Raw genomic sequence first — 20,859 nt, 5'->3', positions numbered from 1 at the left:
AAAATTATGATTGTCATCAGGCAGCAGTACCAGAACCTGTAGGACATGTTGGCAATGTTTGGCACAACACAACCACTGGCACCTTTAAGCAGCCAACAGAAAGTACACAGCAAAATATCAACTTCTCTGCCCCTAGACTCCCAAGGGCCTCCTTTATATAAAAATATATATGCATCACAAATGTTACTTTTTCTAAGAACGGTTTGATTTTGGCACAGCTGAATGTCAGCACAGCGGCCTTGTGGGAGTTTCTTTTATAAAGAAGGCCATAGAAGTGAGGGTCAGCGCTAGCAGCACAGAGGCCCTCATCCTTGTGCAAATGTGCAATAGGAGATACATCAAAGCACGCAAGGACATCAGCAGATTACAGGGCTAGAGTGGCAGAAATCCAAATCTCCAACCGTAAAAGGTTCAAAGATTTATAATAGGAAGAATGTATGCTATGGACCCATGACTGATCTGTGAGTTACAAACTGGTATACAAAAAAAACCCTTCAAACATAATCTTCAAGGATTAGTTTAATCACAATATTATTACTTAAACAAACAGTGACTATTATTATATTGTGGCATCCAGCATTAGCCACAAAGAGAGAGGCAAACTAAATTAGTTTAAAACTAGTGTTTGATTTTGTTTGTAAAAGCATGGTTTGAGTGTACAGATTTAATTAGGATGGTCCATCTTCTTCGTGTCTGCACTGTATTTTAGGTAACCTCCCTCTATTTTGCCTGTTAATGAAGTGGGGTTTATGAGCTAAATCTTATCCTACAAGTGCTTCCACAGGGACACTACAATATGAAGTTGACGTGGCAATGGAAGTTTTTGATTTTTCATATTTATATAGCAGAACCCATGTTCTAGGCATCAGTCTCTTTGTTCTGATGTCTTTCCTGACTAACCATAAATAATCCACAAAATACATTTTGATTTTTTTTTCCCCCCCCCCATCATGTCTTTTTAATTTAGTCTTTATACAATTTAGGTAAAGAATTTTCATAATATAGGTGATATAAACAGCTGCAATATATTAAGTGTATGTTTTGAAAATAGCTACATGAAGGCGTGAAATGAAAATCTTCACTAAGGGGCAGGTGTAAACAGGCCTCACAAAGGCCTGAGGAGAGAAGCGAGGCTGTGGAGCTTCATGGCTGTGGCCAGGTCTCCCTGCACTTTCAGTCGGCCACTGGCGTAGGCAGCGAATGGCTGCAGACTACCCTGGAACATAGCCAACAAGTCCTCCTCACTCATACTCAGAGAGACATCAGGCTCTGTCACCTCTCCTGCACCACATGTCCCGCTATCTAGGAATGGAGAGGAAGAGAGGAAGAGTGATATAGAAAGACCAAAGGAGCAAAAAAAGAGAGAAAAGGATTGTGTTGCATTGTGTTTAATGTCTATTTATAACTGGGTAGTATTTCACAAAAGTCCTGTTTCAGTACTTACTTTTAGTCAGATCCACGTAGTAGCTGTCCCTTTTTCCAGTACTGGTGCTGATGTAGAACTGGAAGCATGCTCCCACTTTCTTAACCAAGCTCTCCGACAGTACCAGTCTCACCGCTGCCAGGAGGTCCTCCACACTGCTCTCGACTGCTGGGGCCTGCATGCTGAGCTCGTTGGTGAATCTCACTGTATCTGCACAAGACATGCATGCAGGCTCCATTAGTGGTGCTGCTATGATGAACAATGTGCTATATGAAGGAAGGAATGAATGACAGGGTGATACACTGCATGAGTGAGCAAGACACACCTTTAGCAGGCTGGGGGACTGCTTGGGTTTTCTCCAGGAAGTGCATAGCAAGTTGCTGTAGTGGCCCTGTAAGGCCCTCCAGGCCAGGGACAGAGGGAGGCATGATGAGGGGCCCTGAGTGTAGTTGCTCTGGAGCATGGAGCACACTTTCCAGGGTCAGCTCCACCCGGTCCACCTCCAGCCCCCACAGCTTTGTCAGCTCATTTATGTCTATCTGCAAGACACATACAGGACATATTAAAAGACAACATTTCTCATCATTTAATGAACCCCAATCCTGCAGTCATAAAATTCAATCACTGAATCTATCACTCAGTGAATCAGATATATCTGTGTTCAATACTAGAAAGACCAAATCTGGGCCTCAGAACCTAGGCCAAAAGCAGCTGTATAATGTGTTCCATTTTCTATTTGCAGTAAAACAAAGTGCCACTGAATTAGCGTATTAAATGCATTTCATTTAGCAGCTCACTCCAAGGTGCTCGCCAAGTCTCACTCTCCCTGTCTGTATTTCTCTCACAGTCCTTTTGGACAGACTCTGGGTCACGGCATTCTGTGCCGTGAGCCGAGTGGACGCATTCAGGTCCTGCACAGCCACCACCGACATCACCGGATTCCAGATACGGAACTGGATATCTGCTCCGACAGACACCAGTCCACCATCTTTAGTAGTCACCTAGCGAAACAGACAGGAAAACCTCCATTGGAATGCTGTTTCAAGTAGTAATAATAATAATTATTATTATAACAATAACAACAACAACAACAACCACCTGGGCTAACAATAGGATGCTTATAGAATGTTTTTAAAACCAATAGAGGGAGGGGAAGCAGGTTACAGCAGCACGCACGGGCAAAAATGTTTGTGGGTACCTTGCATGGTGGGATATTGAAAGCCCTCGTCCTTAAGTCCACTCTTTGCCACTGATCGATTAATGGGAGCACCAGGACTACTCCTGGCCCTTTAGGAGGTCGGATGCGACCCAATCGGAATACAACGACTCTCTCATAGTTGGGCACTGTCTAAAAACATGTCGCACAATGAATACTGCACATAAAATAATATTGTTATTTTAATGTTTTACTATTTAGTAATACTGTTTATCCAGTAGGACTTACTTTCAATACAAACCATGCGGATATGGGAAATGTAATAAGTGTGCAAAGAAAAACCAAAAAAATGACAATTAAGTTGCATATCCACGAAAGTAGTCCTTGGGTTTTGTCGGCAAAATCGTTGTCTTTTATTCTAGGGACGTAGTCAAAGGAGTGTCCACTGTTAAACTGACCCAAGGTGGGAGAAGATGAGTACAGACCCGGAGCATTGCCAAGGTCCTTCTGTGGAATAATATGATAGTCGAACCCAGAAGACCCCCCGAACATTTTCACTAATACGGAACGAATATATCGTTTTGTTCTTGTCAAAAGATTAGCTATATTAGCTTTCTATTCCATTTCTACCGATAATATTACTTCCGTGTTTTGAAAAGCGTATTCGATGCTCACAAGCGCAATCCAACAGCGCCCTCTACGGTACAGGAAGTGAACTGCGGATACAATGAAAGGATACTCATGCCGCCACCAACAATTTTGACTGAAAACCCATGGCAATATCAAGGGAATATTCCACTGAACAATAAAACTAATTGGAAATACAGCTATTCCTGTAAACGATTGCCACTTTCCTGTAATATGAAATGTATTCTAGATGTCTAGATGGTTGTTATTAGTTGTGTGGTGTTGATGAAGTAAATTATAGTCTATGATCATAGTATAACATAGTCAAACAATCATGAAGCTTTGTAAGTTATATTTATGTATAAAATACAAAGAGAGGAGGTGACCATGGAATAATATATACCTAGAGGTAAATTAATTGTGCTACTTTCACATCATGCAAAGTACTATTTTCAGGTGTCCAAAAGAAGAGAATATTTATTTGCATTTGTACAAATGAATAGAGGCATCTACATTTAGCAGAAATACCCTCTTTGAAAAAGAGGATGGAAAAAAAAAAAACAGGAAGTGTTCTACAGTATGAAGCTTTTACTGTTATTGTTTTATATTCTAACAAGCTGTGTTCTTTTTATTCTGAAAAGCTATTAATAGGTATATAAAGTTTATCTATATAAACAAATAAACATAATAGAATGCACTCTACCTAGGAAATTTAATACAATAAAGATATATATCAAACAGTATTAAAAGTACAAAATCTAACACAAATGTTTAAAAATATCATGATGCAAGAAGAATAAACAAGAACTTTTCTCTCCTTCAGTATTTAATTGAACTGACAGGCATTGCAGCTTTTCATTAACACAGCAGTATGGGGAAAACAGTTAAAGGTTTTTATGCTTCAGTGTGGACGCTTCACTCTTCCTATGTCTAACAGGGTATTTCAGTTCTTGAACATGTCACAGAGCAGCTTCTCCATGGGCGTGTTCCCGATGGTTCTGTGAAAAAACAGCAGTTCAATCCTTTCTGAGCTCACAAAATGTAAGGAGGGAAGAAGCAATAATAGCCTTCCAAACCTAAGGAGAAAAAAGAGTTTGATTAGGCTTCATTCTGTGTGCGCGTGTGTGTGTGTGTGTGTGTGTGTGTGTGTGTGTGTGTATGTGTGTGTGTGTGTGTGTGAGTGTGTGTGAGTGTGTGTGTGAGTGAGTGTGTGAGTATATGTGTGTTCACCTTGCTGTCTGGTTGGAGTAAAGGGTGTGGATGTGCTGAGCAAGCATTACTTGAGACTGATCCTGCAGATTCTCTACCTGTTCTGGATCTTTGAGGCCACGTGTCTCTGTTTGAGAGAAGGAACTCATATCACTCACAAAATTCCTCACAACCACTGAAAATTATCTTGTTTATTCCTTTTAGTGGAATAAAGTGAACTCACCTGGCTTGAAAAGAACAATGGCTTTTAAGCAGGCAAACTCAGTAGGGTCTACCTGCAGAGCCCTGAAGCGGCTGAAAACCTCCTGTAGGAGCCGCAGGTCAGAGGCAGAGGGGCTGCTCTTTGCCTGAGAGGGGGGAGACAGATCAGGCAGAGAGAGCAGGGGGCAGCTTTCCAGAGGCAGAGACCATTGGATTGCACAAAGGAGGAAAAGCTCACTCCATGCTTCCTCTAGTAGAATCACCTACACAAACAGACACACAGATGTGATAACAGTCAAACAGGTACCTACATTTCATGGGCTTTTCTCAGGTTTCAAAATAGCTGTACTGAACCCTAAAGTTAGTTGACCACCGCAGCATATGCAGAACACTTGAGCAACAGTCGTCACAATCATATGGCTCGCCCTACAGCTCTGCATGAGAAGAGCGGGTGAATGACTCATACCTGGTCACGAAAGGGCAGGTGGGAAAACACTGGAAGGTTTTTTGCCCATTTCACAGACATGAAGAGTAGACGGGCTGAGGTCTCATAGACGCTCTCTGGGCCAGAGTAGGGGTAGACAGACGTGCTACACTCAGGAGAGCTCCTTTCTGGCTCATTACTTGTTACATCGATATTTTCATCCACTGCCAAATGATACACAGAAAAAGAGAACATTAATCATACAGTGCTGTGAATTATAGATGAGATGTATTCTTGACATTGGGAATCACGAGATTATTCACTGAGTTCCCGAGTAGAGTGAGTGGCGAGCTCGGTCTTTACTGACAATGCTGAAAGTATGAGCTTCGCAGCACAAACAGCATGTACAAAACATCCCCATCCAAAACAGCTGTGTGCACTTGTCTTCATTACTGGACTGGTTAGACCAGCCTGCTGCTCTCGCTCTCTTACCATCCTCTGGCTCCAGCTTGGCACAGGTCTCTGCTGTCATCAAACTGGCCATGAAGCGGTGGCCATTCTTGGAGCTGCCATCATGCTGGCAGGGCACAGTGGAGCCAATGCTGGAAGTCATGGAGGAGGCCAGGCGAGGCCTGCCCATGGCAGAGCAGGTGGACGGGGAGGAAGATGGAGGCTCCCGGGTGGTGGCCAGGTGCTCCTGCTCCGTCTCCATGCCCAGAGAGTCGAGCCTGACCTGCGCAGTGCTCCGGGGCTGTCGCTCGTTCTGCACGGCTGCACGGGGAAGATATGAGTCAGGAAATGTGAGGGATCAAGTGGAGAGAAGGGGAGCTAGATGGAGACATGCTGAGAGGGGAAATGCAGGAGAGAGAATGGAGGAGCCTGTAAGACTCACCATCTTTGTTCATGCCAGCCTGAAGACACTTCTTTAGACGACAGGCTTGGCACTGGTTACGATGGGCTTTATCTACTGGACACATGCCTGTACCGGCTTGGCACCTGCAAAAGATTTGTATTGATTAAAGGCATCATGTTCTACAAGGATACACAGTTACAATACTAATATTATTGTTATTTTCTTTCACAGATTTGGAATCTAATATGAATGACTCTATATATGTAGGAAAAATCAAAAAGCTATTAAAACCCCTAGAAGTGGACTCCCATCACTTTCTGTAATGTTCCTCACCTGTAGATTAGTCTCCTTCTCACACTACGCTTGAAGAAGCCACTACACCCATTGCAGGCATAAATCCCATAGTGTTTTCCACTGCTAGTGTCTGCACACACCTTACACAGCAAGCCTGGGTTTACATTCTTACCAGGAGCTGGACTTTTACCTGCACACAGTAAAACAACTTCATGTGCAGTCAACAAAATGATTTACAAAACCCATGTTAACTAACACAGGACTTCCTTTTTACTCCTAGAGCCCTTGTGCACTCGTCTGTCAGGTGCACAAGAGAAAGTAAGGCTTGATAAGCAAGGCCAACCTGCGGCTGGTCCAGAGCTCTTGAAGATGAAGTGAGCAGTTTTTGAACTCACCTTGGTGGCCCTCTTCCGTGGAATTACTCCTGCAGGAGTCTGTTGGGGATGTTGATGGCACCATGGAGATCTTCAAGATGGGATCCTCCATTAAGTTTACTGAAAGAAGTGAACTCTGGTGCCACGTCACAACGGATTCCCAAGTATGTCCTTGGAAATGTCTGGACTGAGTGAAGTCTTGAAAGCCTGATGTCCAGTGGATTCACCTTCCCCCACAAAGTCAGGTACCTGTGGGTTTTTTTTTTTTTCAGTTAAAGTTTCAGCTAAACAATTTCAGATGTTCTGTTTGTTTCTCCTCCAAAATCTGCTGTGTCCTGGGTACAAATAAAGGTCTGGTTTCTTTACTGTGTGTCTTATTCTCTACAACCTGTTGATCACTGAAGCTTGTCATCCCCTCATCCAGTGTCTCATGATGCTGAAGTGTTTGTGAGTCCCTGTCCAGTCTGGCCTCCCTAGAGGAAGACAAGAGGATTAGCAACAAGCGCTGTGTAAGCAAATGCTTGTGTCATCCTCTTAATCTTTACTGTCCATCTAGGGGTGGATCAATCAGTCACCCTTTTCTGTATAAGCCTCATCCACAAGTGGAGAATAAGAGAATAAAGATGAGACTTTGGCTGTGGCTTAGTCGCACTGTTCCCATTGTTCTGTACAAGTGAGGTTTCACAACTGAGCTTCCAGCACCATGCTTCAGAAATGTAGCAGAGCAACAGAATGTATTGAGTTTATAATGCAGACATTTTATTAATACGCATTCTTAGAGGTGGACACCTGCTTTTGTTTAAAATGAACCAAAATGACTGGCAGATAATGACAAATTTAAATAGTTGTTGCTGAAAAAAAAATAGTAGAACAAAAAATAAATTATTACCAGGAATGTGTCTGTCCAGGGGAATTAGGGATTATACTTGTGTTGGTTGAGGAGACAGCCATTGTTTTTTCTTTCTGTTTACCTCCAGGTTTCATTGAGTTTCATTATTTGTTAACTGTTAATAATGTCAAACAATACCAGTGACTCATGTTTTCTGGATCCACTTCTTTTGCCAAAATGGAAATAACCATATTGTGATTTTCATGTAAATTTATTTGTCATTTTTGGTATGTTGACATATTTAGGCTGGTCCTTAACTCCCCTTGTACTGACTTTTCCACTATTCAATTTTAAAAGAAACGATCTAGCAACGATACACACAAACAAAAACGGCATCCACCCCAAGTCAGCTAAGCGGCTTAGGTTGCCACAAAGCATGTTCTCCCAAGTTAACAAAGACCCCAGAAGGAAGAAGGGGGCAGAGAGACAATTAGCTGCCTGTGTTGGTAGAAGAAGTGAGGTCCCAACCCCAGGCTCAGCCCTGTGCCATATGGTGGATGCTCTTTGGATCCTGGTCTGCCTAATTAGTTTTTCCCTTTATAAGTTTGTGAGAAATTATAGGGCTGAAATTAGTGATTTGCTTTTTCGATTTGCCTTATTAAGGATTAACACAGTGCCAGGTCATGCACAAGCTAGACAGAGCTAGCTGTCAAGATAGACAGAGACACACACTATGCACAAATGCCAGAGCACAACAGGTGGGAAAACTGCTCAGAAGCTAAATAACAACACTATATAGAGTTTATACCCTGCAGAGGCAATGGGATCCTATTTAATACAAGTCAGGAAATACATTTCAATATGTACGTGACAGTTCAAAAGATAAATAACTTAGAGGCAGAATGTCAGAGAAGGAGATGATCCTTGTAAGCAAAAATCCCACTTAATGCTTGGTTTGTTTTAGGATGCAGTCTGTGTTTTAGTGACAGAGCTCTCTCTGTTAGTTTAAACAAGTGTGTAAAAAGATTAGGTATCCTGATTAGCACAGGGAGCTTGTCCAGAAGAGCAGACAGAGATATGTGAACTCTGAACTGTGTATCTGCACTTCTTACATAAGGGGTGCAAATCTATGCTGATTACTAGGTTCTCAAGAGCTCTCACACTATTCACAGCCTTAGACCTCCACACAACAGTTCTGCCAGAGTAAGTGGGTTTTTTAGACCAGTTCGCTAGTGATAAGGTCTATGTGGACACCACAGGTGTAATGCTGGGGATGCTGGAGATATAAACACATAACAAATTATTTTTTAATGAAAATAAATAGAAAATAATTTTAAACCATAGCGCTGATACATATTGTCTTGTTCAACACCAAAAGGATGACAATCATGGCCTTAAACCTTATGCGAACCACTTCTTTTCAGTCCCAGGCTGATTTCCATGAACGAGCATGCCAGAGAATTCGATTTCTTAAAAGGAATGCGAATTTAATGGGCAGGTAAAGTGAGTGCAACACCTGGTCCACATTCTTGTCCCCAGCACTTTATAAAGCAAAGTTACATACATGGTTGACTCTAAACATTTAAAATAGCAAATAAATAAATAAAAAATATAAGAGAAGAAAAATGCAATGTAAAAAGTTAGTCATCTTTAGTTCATTAGTTATGAGAAACAACATTATTGTTGCAATTGCATAAAGAATCAAGGGAATAGAGAGAATACAGCATACGGAGAATTTAATTGCATATTAACACATGCATTGCAACATTAATCAGTGTTTAGTGGGTGTTTACATTGGCTCAGATGTTTGGTTTTCTGGCACTAAGGTCAATATGAAGGATGGAAGTTGAAAACACCAGCATGTAAACGGGCAAGCTGCTAAAACAAAGGCTGGCTGCCATATCTATTTTTGATGCTGTCAGGTGAGTGTGACACTCCACAGTCCGCTGTATGTGCAGGTGAGTGCCAGAGCCAACAAGTGCAACATGGTATTAGATGAGTTTATGTAACACAGGTAGCCATCATGAATAATGTTCCCATAGAACAAGACTTGCTTAGCAGAGCAGAGCAGAGTGGATAAGAAAACAGAGAGATTAGAAGCAGTGTCCCAAAGTAACTATAAAGCGTGACGATGTGTCTGTTGCCAGTCGCAACAATCTCTCGAATCAACAAGGGACAATAGTGCATCAGTCAAAAACCATTTACTGCATCTATACATTTGGTTGGAAAGTGCATGTACATCTGAATATTCATAAGTCAAATATTACTAGTCTAATTTTTTTTTAGATGGTTATAGCACAATTCTTGAGAGCACCAAGAGCTCCTTTACGTTCATGTGTGACTGTCAGGCCCTGCAACCACCGAACAAAGACCTTCATGGAATACTATTTATAGGGATCCAGCATACCTGAATGCCATTTAATTTTCACTGCTAAACTTTTTTCAAGCATCCTTGGGTCAATAAGGTGTTTAGGATCTGATCTGTGCAGTGCTGACAGTGTAACTCTATAGCCTGTGTTACATAACCATGTGTTAAAGCCTCTGTACCATGAGCTCTGGAGATTAGTCTACTCCACCTGCAGGTCAGGAAAAAGCTGTTGATGTTAGTCACTCTTAAAGGAGAGACAAAAGATCTTAAATGATTGACATGCTTTTAAGTAGCCATTTTCCCATTATATGAATGACATACTTCGGCTCAAAAATGTTAAATTACAGTGTTCAATAATATAAAACCAATTTGTTGCAGATAGTCAGTTAAACATGCTAATATTATAGTTTTAAATAGTTTTATAATTATTTGAAGCAAAAAAAAGTCCAAAATGAGGTAAAGATCTCTGATTCCAAAATGATAAAACACTTTATAACATCAAGTTATAATAACATAGTATTTGCAAAGTGGTGATCAAATCTTGAGGTGACTACTTTGACTGCAAAAACAATGTAAATATATAACTACAGGATATAATTTAATAACTTCCTGTTGCGCCCAAAGCACAGAATTTAAAAAATCTAAAATACATTTGGTGTCTGTTTTATATATTTCAAATCAACATGGCATAAGTTCATACTTAATAATATAATAAAAACATTCTGACAAAAATGCCAAGTTGTGACTCAGATAGGAGATGCTAAAGATGGATATAGCCTGAACTTTTTGAAAGAAGGAATGCGTAGTGAAGATCGTGGGCAGTTGTTATACTGTTTCAGGGTACGGTGCTTCCAGAGCATTGAGCAGGAGACCACCTTTCAAATAGCTACTGCTCTACCGGCCACGTGTACAGCCGTAGCCTTGGCCAAGCACAGCCTGACTGGCTCTCTTGACAGTAACCAGCTGCTGCCCAGCCTGAGGTGTTGCTGCGATCAGCAGAACGATGCGATCGGTCCCATCCCGTGAGCGGATCAGTGTCAGATCACTCCTTGCCTGAGCCTCCTGATGGGGCTCAGTGATCCTCAGACTGTTTAGGAGATCGAGCAGCACTTAACCCGAGTAGCCACTCTGACCCGTACACCTGTGTGATTAGCCCTCTTTTTGCTGGGCGCTAAAGAAATGTGTTCTGTAGCAGCTGACCTGCCGCATACATGCCCTCTGGGCTCCAAGAAGGTGTGACCTGGCAAATTTCCACAAATTTAGTAACTCATTAAAAGTACATAGACATTTTGAAATACATAGACAGTAATTTATTAAAATATACAAAACATAATATGCAGCACACGCACATGTATTTCTAGAATCAATGGAAGATGTTGAAAAGCTCCACTTTCTTCTATGCCCACATACACACACCAGGACCAAAAAAGTACCAGCACGCAAGAAATGGGTTATGACGACACCTTGGGAATAAGATGTCCTTGAACTACACTGGCATAAGTTCAAGTCTCTGTGCATCTTTGTGTATAAGCTCTTTGAATGTCAGCTATAGTCAAAGAGTGACAACGTTTAGTGTTCATAAACCATTGCATGTTTAAATAAGGATACAACACTAAGAAACAGCAACACTATCTAAAAGAACTATAGTCTTTGTCATATACACTTCACTTCTCAAATCTCAGGAATTCAGTTGTTGCACTCTCATTTCTTTCCTGTAGTGCTATAACACATAAAATGAAGAATGTTTGATTGTTGTGAATTTTCAAAAATCTGCAGTATTAGTCGTTCAACATTTTTTGTATTTTTAATTCATAAAGCACTGGATGTTGTTCAACTAACTTTATGAAAACCAGATGTGTTCATATGTACAGATAATTGTACAAAATGCATTCCAAGAGATTATTGCTTCAGCACAGAAAGACTTGTTATTCAGAGGGAAAATATATATAGAGAGTAGAACAACCACTAATTTTCCTAAAAACACCAACATCACAGTGCAGTGAACGTCAGACTGATTACAATCTGCTTTCTATTATATTTTGTTTCCTCCATTTAATTTGTAATATCTAGAAGAGCAGATGAAAGTAACATTTTTTTGTTTGTACTTCCAATTCAAGTATTATCCACATATAATACATAATTGTGACCATCACGTTAAGCTCTAAATCTAAATAAGCCCATTCATGAAATTCGGTTGAAAATAACTAGAGGGAAGTTAGCCGTTTAGAGTTCTGTATGAGTCATTGTTTAGGATTAAACACATTAAAGCTCTCAAGATGCCATATGCTGTCCGAGGTTATCCCCAAGATGGATGAATGGGGATACTGAAAAAAAAAATCCCTACTTGGCAAAAATAACAAACCAGACTTTTACACTAATTAGATAATTACACAGATGCTACGATGACTAACTTCTTTCTGATTTTGTTGGTGAACAAAACATTTCATTAATGTCAGTGCTGGTTTAAGTAAAACCTGATGAACACCTGTTTTCTATGACATTGTTATGAGTACTTGTAATTGGTGGGGGAAAATGAAAATTAGGCACTTATTTCAACCAATCCTAACCTCCTTAATAAAGGTCCTACATACAAACATGCTTAAGATCATGAAGAGGTCAATCCCCTCCAATGGTTTATGCTGGATGCTGGGTAAAACTAGATGTTGTTTTGTAGTGTGGAACCCTCAAATGGAGGTTAAAATGAGGACCTGGGGGTTGGGGGTGCTGACAGTGGAGTAATGGACCTTGCACCAGGCCCTTGCAGGATTAACCAATCCCTGCCATCTGCTGTCAGCAACATAATCCCAACAATGAGAAAATCAATTGTCTAAGTAAATATCAAAGACATGTAAGCTCATTTGGCAAGTAAATTAAACATTAGGTAGATTTAAGTTAAAAGACCATGTTACTGCTGAACAAGGGGATATGGAAGCTTAGTATGTACAACTGAGAGGTTTTTGCTGAACTGTCACAAAAAGGATCAGGCCAAGGCTTACAGCATAAATGAAAGCAGAAGGAAGGGAAAGACAAAACCAGTAGTGCAGTTGGTAGATTTTAACTTAAAATAACATATGGTAGTTGCTCCTCATTCATTCTCTTTTTTATGCAAAATATGGAGTCACTAATGGTGTACAGTACCATTTCTGTACCAATTAATTTTTTCAATACTTTGAAAAGATTAAATATTCACACTGTAATGAATAAAAGAATAATTAAATCTTAATTCTATATTGACATAGTTTGTACACATTCTGTGTTTTCCCAAACAGCATCTAGACAGGTTTAAGAGGACATGCTGCTGGGTACCTGATGAGGTGGGACTGGCATAGTGGCTCATTACATGTGTATGGGCTTTACCTCAGCCCTACAGGTAGTACTACCACCCCAGTCCCTTTACTAAACCTGCCTCTTCAGAACATTGGATTTTGTTGTTGTCTTTTTTTGGGGGGGGGGGGGGGTTGGTGGAGGTGTTACATTTTGGCCAATTACTTGTCAATGGGAGATATTTAGCCTCTTTCTCATTTTACTATTAAATAAAAGTCCCTTTCTTTGATGATTTTATAAAGCCATGACACATTTTTCTAGGGAATTCATATTTATTTAAAGTCAGTTCTTCTAGTGTCTTGTAGCATTGGAGGAAAAAAATAACATAAAGCAATTAAGAATATATATATATATTTTATATCCACAAGCATGTGTGTAATAATTTTCACTCCTGCCTCTTTGCTCTATAGACCACTATACTCATGTTTGCAGTGGCCAAAAAAAAGAGGTTCCGCTTGGATTCCACGTCTAGAAGGAAAGAACAAACAGAATGACCTTTCTTTACCATATGCCACTTCTGCGTTAAATATAATGACTGGAATAGTAGTTACTTCATTCATACCTGAGCATAACTCCAAACTGCCAATATTAGCATTCAGCAATAGTGAGTACACAGTACCTGACCAGAGTACATCGGAAGTCCTTTAGTCGAGGGAAGGCCCGTTCCACACTCGAGGTTTTCTTCTCATTACTCCATAACCTCTCAGCAGCTGCACATGCTCTGGGCCTAAGTGTGCAGGCACACACACACACACACACACACACACACACGAGAGAGAGAGAGAGAGAGAGAGAGAGAGAGAGAGAGAGAGAGAGAGAGAGAGAGAGAGAGGGGAGTACACACAGTCACACAAAAAATAATTTTTTGAGTTTGTTAAAAAAGCAGAAATTATGTATTTTGACCGTCGAATTAAGCCTCTGTTCTTCCTCACCATAGGCGCGAAACAAGGTTGGTGGCATCCACATACTCTCCCCACATGCAGACCTCCCCACCAATCACCAGCTCCTTCTGCTGTTCGGTGCCTGAGCACAACAGACATGCTCAATAAGCAGGTGAGCACTGCAAGCCAACTAAACACCAGGAAAATGAAATACAAACCCAAAATGGAGCACACTGCAGAAAAGGGGCTGTTAGACAAACATGAGACAAATAGACCACTGGATAACAAACACTGGACTACAGCACTGAAGTTTCCTGTTTACCCTACTCTAACATACCAAATGTAACTAATAATGGACTTAGGAATTCAAAGAAGCTAAATTAAACTGAAATGCTGTGGTTGTCCAGAGCTGGAGTAACAGACAAAACAGACAAAAATAAACTGGATGACTGATACCATGAGAAAGAACCATCCATTTTAAAGTATCATTTGCCTAATTTCAAGCAAAGTGCAGATATCCCTTACCTTCAACTGCAAACTAACTGCGAACCAATAACATGAAATGCAAATCCAGCAGTTGCACTTATCCAGACAGCACTAATCTAGAATGGAGAGACATTGAGAACCCCTCTAACTCTGGTCCCATGCTCATCACGTAGCTTCACACACCGGAGAAGTTCTGAGGCTGCACGGTGTAGGCATTGCGCCAGTCCTGGCCATAGCTGATGTGGTTGAGGTACCAGGGAGCAGAGAGCAGCACCCTGTGCCCAGCCAGGGTGATCCTGCCAAGCTCAGCACGGATCTCTGCAGGGGTTCCCCTCCAGATTTCCAGAACTGTGTCCTTGGGGATCTAAGAGAGTACACACAGAAGAGTCATGCTTCTCCTGTGGCACAGCTGCTTAGTAATGCAAATTTGCTTTTGTTAAACTCACACTCTGAGTTTCTTTTACTGATACAACTTGAATGCTAAAGACATTTGATGTTTGAACATTGCTGAGATCGCAATCGAGCTAAAATAGCTTGCACATTTGACTCTTCGCTGACACCTGGTGGTAATAAAAAATCAATGCTATGTACAGTATAAGTGTTTACAAACCCCAGTTCTGAAATGTCCTTTTCACTGCACATTTTACAATATCCCTATTTATTACAATATCAGCTATTTATTAAGTCTATTATGAAAATGAATCGGGACAGAGCAAAAAACACAATAGGACAGGGATCACTGCCATAAAACACACATAATTGCAGATAGCAAAAGAGATCTGCCAAACTATAAAACATGATTTAATACTTGTTCAGAAAATAAATGTTTAGAGCTCTGAACTGAAAAAGGAAAGCTCTGGCACCACAAGCTATTATTTACACAGCAGCACACGGCAGCACTTGGAGCAGCTCATGCTCGAAACCTGACTATTAAAAGTGGGACGCCGCATGGTGTAGTAGTGGGCCCAGTCGTGAATGGGTCCAGGCATGTCCAGGTGGAAGGACGTCACCAGGATAACCTTCAGGCCGGCCTTAGTCACCCTGCGCAACTCGCACAGGTAACAGCCTTGCCTCCACACCTTCACCAGACAGCAGCTGGGCTAGAGCTCACGTCACTTGTTGCTTTTAGACTGCACTTTCGAGAGGAGCATGTGTGCAGACATGCTGGCTATGCCAAGGAAGCAGGCAACACTATATTTAAAGGGGACAGGAGACAGTAGACATGAACTTACATGCTCATGGTAGTCAAACACATCCTGCCAAACAATGGAGATCTTGTTGAGGGCAGCTGTTATGTTCAGAATGCTAAGTAAAGGGTAAGCAGAGCAAAATAATGCCATAAACTTCAGATAAAATGAGCTAGAAAACAATCCAGGTTAGGAGTGGTTAACAATAACTTAACAATTAGGTTTTGTGTATTCACAGTCCTACATGCATGAGCTGAATCTACTGTTTAAAAACTAAACAATGATACAGTGCTAGGGGTAAAAAAACAACAACTATTGTTTGTAATCAGGGCAGCGTTTGGCAGGCCGTATGACCTGCCCATAATGAATATCTCTACATACAATGTCTGGGAAAATTATCTATTATGTAGACTAAGCAGCAAGGCTGTTTGCTGCCATTCAGCTTGTTTTAAGCCCTAGGCAACCATAAGAGAGGACAGCGACAGTCTCAGATCCAGCTTCCTGGTTTTTCTCTCAGGTACCTTAATTACCAAGACAACATTCCACAGTCTATGACAGAAAGCAGCTTAACCACTTTTTTTTTTTTTTGTATCAGCTCGATCAGTCTGGCATATAAAAAATGTCAGTAATTCAATAAGTAAAATGTAATCTTTGTTGTTCTCTATGATTTCCACTTACTTTTCCATGTAATATGACTCTAGTTTGGTGTAATCACTCCCAAAGCCCATCTTTGCCATGAATGCCTGCACCTTAGGGTTTGACTTCCTAATGAAGATCATAATGATATGCAATGACACATCAACCTAGTGGCTTAAAGCCAAAGAAACAGATACTTGTGCAATGTTTCAGTGTTATTACCAGCAAGTGAAATCAACTTCATCTCCTCCCAGGTGTACATGGGAGTCATGAAAGACAGATGTCACCTCTTTAAAGAGGTCACTCATAAACTGGTAGCTGGAGCTCAGAGTTGGGTTGAGGGGCCCAAACGATCCAGAGGGAACATCACCCTTGTAGCAGGGAGTAAGAAAATCTGGCTGCCCTGGAAACAAATTGTGTAGCGGCACTGCTGCCGGTTTCTTAAAGCCCAGTCTTGTACCATTTACACTAACATTTCCAAAACAGAATTAGCATGTTATTCCAAGGTTAGTTCAAGTCTGTGACTGGAAATTCACACTATGTCTGCCTGCCTGTGTGTCGTACCTTTACCCCATGATAGTGTGTGTCCTGGAGAATCAAATTCTGGCAATACTCTAATTCCTCTCAGTCTTGCATGAGCAATCACCCGTCTCACGTCTGACTGTGTGTAAATGTGGGTCATTGGGTGGAAGGCTCCCTGAAAAAAAGGCCATACATAAATCCCATGGTGCAGGCATATGCAACAAACATATCTTTCTTATTGTGTATTGCCAAATTAGTCATGATCTGTCCCTAAAATCTCAAATGCATATTATTTCATATGTGGTTTATAGGAAAGTAGAATAAATCCAAGTTTTTGTGAGAACATTTTCCATGTGTAAATATTCATTAGATCTCTAAATGCTTATGTCAGCAACAGACAAATGGATGACCTTGTTGCTGAGGTCAGGATAAGTGGAGCTCTGGTAAGGAAAAGAAGGATCATCCACAATGTGCCAGTGAAACACATTAAATTTACTATAGGCCATGGCATCCTGCACAGAGAAAAGGGATCAAAGAATAAAGTACATACTGTTTCATTTACATATCAATAGCTGGATCTTGGTGATTAAGAGCATATAGAAGAGTAATGAGTTACCAGAGTACTGAGAATAGAATTCACAGGCAAGTAGTGCCTTGAAGTGTCAAGCAAAAGACCTCTAAACTGGAAGCGTGGGTAATCTTCAATTTCAGTCTTATTGACAAAATACTGCAAAAAAAATAAATGTAATTAATTAATAGTTAGTTAAGATAAGATTCTTGATACAGTGCGATACAGATTCTCCATGTACTTACAGCACTGGAATCATCCTGGTACACTAGCTGACTGAAGGATTCCAGGCCTAATTTTACAGAGCAGGAGATAGAGTTTAAGTATTTTTGTCTAAAAATATCTTAAAGGTTTTTTAATCTTACACCTGGTTTTCTATGGGTTTTGGGTTGTTGTTTTTTGGGTTTGGTTTTTTTTTGTTTGTTTTTTTTGCTACAATAGTAATAATTGCAGCCAGGAGATTTCAAAGATCAGCCATGCTGTCTGTTGTGCTTCACTCGTCCTTAAAGCATTAAAACCAATCAAACAGATCACAACAAAAAACACGAAGCCAAAACATACATTCATTTGTTGTCTGGCAGACAAAAGGACAGCACTCAACATGAGAGGAGAAATGGAGGGAGTCTCTACCTCTCAGAGCACCCCACACTGACTCTGCTCTTAAGGCTGCTTGACGTGCAGACACTGTCAAGTTATCTAAAGGAAAAATGAAGACACATGTATGGTCACTAGTCTACAGTGGTCAAATCAAATCATTCTGGATGTGTCTGTACCCTTTTCGAGAACTAGGTAATGGTTTACTCACAGCTTTCATTTGAGCCCTCATCAGGGTAACCCTCACATCCACCTGTTCTGACACTTACTACCAATGTGAAGGGTTCTGGTTCAGACCAAATGTTAGTGAATCCCGGTCCCCCTTAAAGCCAAAATATAGACATATTTGTGAGATAAATATATGAGTATTGGAATGTAATAAATAGGAAGATCCTGCATACACTTACCAGCCACTTTATTAGAAACAACTGGTACGTGTTAAAGTCCATGTTAAAGTCCATGTTACCATGACCAATCTGTTTTAGGTTTCTTAAGCCTTCATCAATACATGGTAGACCAATCTCAGCAGTAGTGACAATTAAATACCAAATAAATGAAGCAATATTGCTGCCCTTAATAAGATGTTTATTTTAAAAGAGGGTACTTTATACTCTTACTCGAGGACATTCGCTAGGCCAAAAATGTACTTTTACTCCGTTATATTCGTCGTTTCTTCCGTTACATTTTAAAATTATTTTTACATTTTGTACATTTCCCCACAACCCGCCCAGTGTCAGAGGGTTAGTGAAATCCCTAAAGATGATCACAGAGTACCACCGCTTTACTTCAGTAAGTCACACCATTGGACAGTAGGCCGACACAATGAGCAGGGAACAGGCCCGTTTCCGGGGTGGGACTCAAATTATGACATTTATGGAAAATAGCTCATAATATATCATTTTGTGTGCGACCCGTTACTTGCGCTCTCTCTCTCTCTCTCTCTCTCTCTCTCTCTCTCTCTCTCTCTCTCTCTCTCTCTCCATATGAAAGTAAAGTGTGGTCCGAAATTAATTATATTAATTAATGATATTCTAAGAAAAAAATGGCTAGCTGGCTACGGAGCTCTAAAGTACAAGCAGCAAAAAAATAAATGCAGCAGCTGAACTGAACTCGTGGTGTGCAGGAACACATGTATCACATTGATGCTCTTTTCAAGATTATAAAGGTTTCAATGTTATAGGATTAAGGTTTGTTACTGATTTTATATACTGTTATTTCTTTCGACCACACATGTGCGTTAGCTGGGCAACGTAGGCTATCTAGCTAACCTAGCTAGCCAAACGGTCTGACTGATCGGTCGCCAAATTGCAGCTTAAATATAACGAAAAGTCAAATGTCTAGTAAAGTGACCTCGGGTAAGAGCTCGGAATATTCCCAGAACCTATACTAATAACCACGGGATCACCAAATCCAATGTGATGCTTGTGATTATGTTATATGCACAATCTTTATCCGATATGAAAAACCTCATGAATCTTAAAACCTAACACATGAAGTAAGTAGAACAAAGACCCAAAGCAAAGAGAAACCGCTGTTTATAAGGCATTTTTGCACGCTGAATCCAAATATGTTTAGAGGATCTCTCTATAAACCATAGATCTTTTTTGTTCAATTATATTGTCATCTACATGTATGACATTTAGCAGACATCTAACAGTGCTTCTAGCAGTCTACTTAGATAGGACAAATAGTATACAACCAATTATACTCACATGTCGTTATGTATAGTAGTAGGCCTAGGGAAAAACTACCAAGGAAATTGCAGCCCCTCTGAGTTGACAAGCTATTATTGGACACTTAAGAGGGATGTTCAAGATTGTACATATTGTAAGTGTAATAACAGCTTTATTTATGAATAAGTAACATATACTTCATGTAAAATTCACAAACAAACCATTTCATTAATTGTAAAAAGAACTATGGGGACCTCATATTTTAGTTTGTGGGACACGCATATCTTATTGACCTGTTATTAAATGAGCTCCAATGAAGTAACTCGCTACTTGAGTGGTCTTTTAACATATACTTTCTTACGTTTACTTAAGTAATAATTTAAATGACTACTTTTACTTCTACTTGAGTAATTAGTATTTTGAAGTTACAGTACTTTTATTTGAGTACGGTTTTTGGCTACTCTCCCCACATCTGCCAATACGACAGATGTACCTAATAAAATGGCTAGTGAGTATAAGTACATGACACACGTCCCCAATAAAGTGACACTGATGATGCCAATCAATATGATCTTTTCAAAAGGTCCTATTTATTTATTTTAAATTGGGTTTAAAGGCATTAACGCTATCAGAATGCAGATGGAGTGTACGGTACAAAAATCAGTGTTAATAATAGCCGATCTAGCTTGAATAGCCTGTAAAGCTTGTATACAATTTGTTATTTCCATCACTGAATACTAGCTACATATAATTCTCCATAGAATCTCAATGTATTACCGAACCTTAATGACTTATCCCTACCTGTTCCATGTGCAAAGTCAGGGAAAATAAGTTTGAAGTATCTTTTGAAAGCAACATCCAGGACAGAACATCCACTTTGTGCCATTGAATCATTCGCGTAGCTAAGAGCGAATACCCGAGGATTTAAAAGGTATCGCTCCGTGGACTGGGTAATTTGCTGTGGCATTGGCCAGACTCCATACACATGTTCCACTTCACCGTAGATAACAATAAGTAAGAACAAAAAACGCAAAAGCTTTATCTGTGCCTGGAACATTTTTAAAGCCATATTTAGCCTATTTTAAAGCGCTACAAACACTATCTGAGACGTCAAACCACAGCTCGAAGAGAAACGTTTGTGAAAAATGTAAAAATGCCGATGAAAGCCCTATTACGAGGTCATATGACACAGAAGAGTCAGCTGGTCAATCCGTATTGTTATTCATTGGT

The 20,859-nt window shown here is 40.3% G+C and overlaps 3 protein-coding genes across 5 annotated transcripts; all 3 read right to left on the bottom strand.

The window, feature by feature from the left end:
• Window positions 1-506: 506 nt before the first annotated feature.
• stoml1 (stomatin (EPB72)-like 1) lies at window positions 507-3,255 on the bottom strand. The gene is made up of 6 exons (XM_027003167.3): window positions 2,868-3,255; window positions 2,622-2,771; window positions 2,221-2,424; window positions 1,749-1,962; window positions 1,445-1,633; window positions 507-1,302 (listed from the first exon to the last, which is right to left on the bottom strand). The coding sequence occupies exons 1-6, from the start codon at window positions 3,129-3,131 to the stop codon at window positions 1,106-1,108; spliced, it is 1,218 nt and encodes a 405-aa protein (XP_026858968.2). The 5' UTR covers window positions 3,132-3,255; the 3' UTR covers window positions 507-1,105.
• A 406-nt stretch (window positions 3,256-3,661) lies between these two features.
• On the bottom strand, window positions 3,662-7,000 carry nr2e3 (nuclear receptor subfamily 2, group E, member 3). Of its 2 annotated transcripts, none has more exons than XM_081713841.1 (8): window positions 6,583-7,000; window positions 6,227-6,377; window positions 5,933-6,036; window positions 5,533-5,811; window positions 5,083-5,264; window positions 4,639-4,879; window positions 4,437-4,542; window positions 3,662-4,204 (listed from the first exon to the last, which is right to left on the bottom strand). In XM_081713841.1, the coding sequence occupies exons 1-8, from the start codon at window positions 6,671-6,673 to the stop codon at window positions 4,150-4,152; spliced, it is 1,209 nt and encodes a 402-aa protein (XP_081569967.1). In that variant the 5' UTR covers window positions 6,674-7,000; the 3' UTR covers window positions 3,662-4,149. The 2 variants fall into 2 exon arrangements, with proteins under 2 accessions (XP_081569967.1, XP_026859092.1); XM_027003291.3 differs by having other exon boundaries at window positions 3,662-4,282; window positions 6,583-6,997.
• A 6,219-nt stretch (window positions 7,001-13,219) lies between these two features.
• On the bottom strand, window positions 13,220-20,808 carry hexa (hexosaminidase A (alpha polypeptide)). 2 transcript variants are annotated; one of them, XM_081711953.1, is made up of 14 exons: window positions 20,431-20,808; window positions 18,168-18,278; window positions 17,993-18,058; window positions 17,608-17,654; window positions 17,411-17,521; window positions 17,205-17,306; window positions 16,837-16,969; window positions 16,495-16,699; window positions 16,315-16,401; window positions 15,682-15,754; window positions 14,633-14,813; window positions 14,015-14,105; window positions 13,702-13,809; window positions 13,220-13,550 (listed from the first exon to the last, which is right to left on the bottom strand). In XM_081711953.1, exons 1-14 carry the CDS (start codon window positions 20,696-20,698, stop codon window positions 13,487-13,489), a joined length of 1,647 nt encoding a protein of 548 aa, XP_081568079.1. In that variant the 5' UTR covers window positions 20,699-20,808; the 3' UTR covers window positions 13,220-13,486. The 2 variants fall into 2 exon arrangements, with proteins under 2 accessions (XP_081568079.1, XP_026858964.2); XM_027003163.3 differs by having other exon boundaries at window positions 13,227-13,550; window positions 16,495-16,675.
• Between the last annotated feature and the right edge of the window lie 51 nt (window positions 20,809-20,859).

The sequence above is a fragment of the Electrophorus electricus genome, chromosome 4 (genome assembly GCF_041902795.1).
Source record: "Electrophorus electricus isolate QZ-2024a chromosome 4, ASM4190279v1, whole genome shotgun sequence".
NCBI classification, from domain to species: Eukaryota; Metazoa; Chordata; class Actinopteri; order Gymnotiformes; family Gymnotidae; genus Electrophorus; species Electrophorus electricus.
The sequence above is the reverse complement of the archived record's forward strand: the minus strand, read 5'-3'. Positions and strand labels throughout refer to the sequence as shown.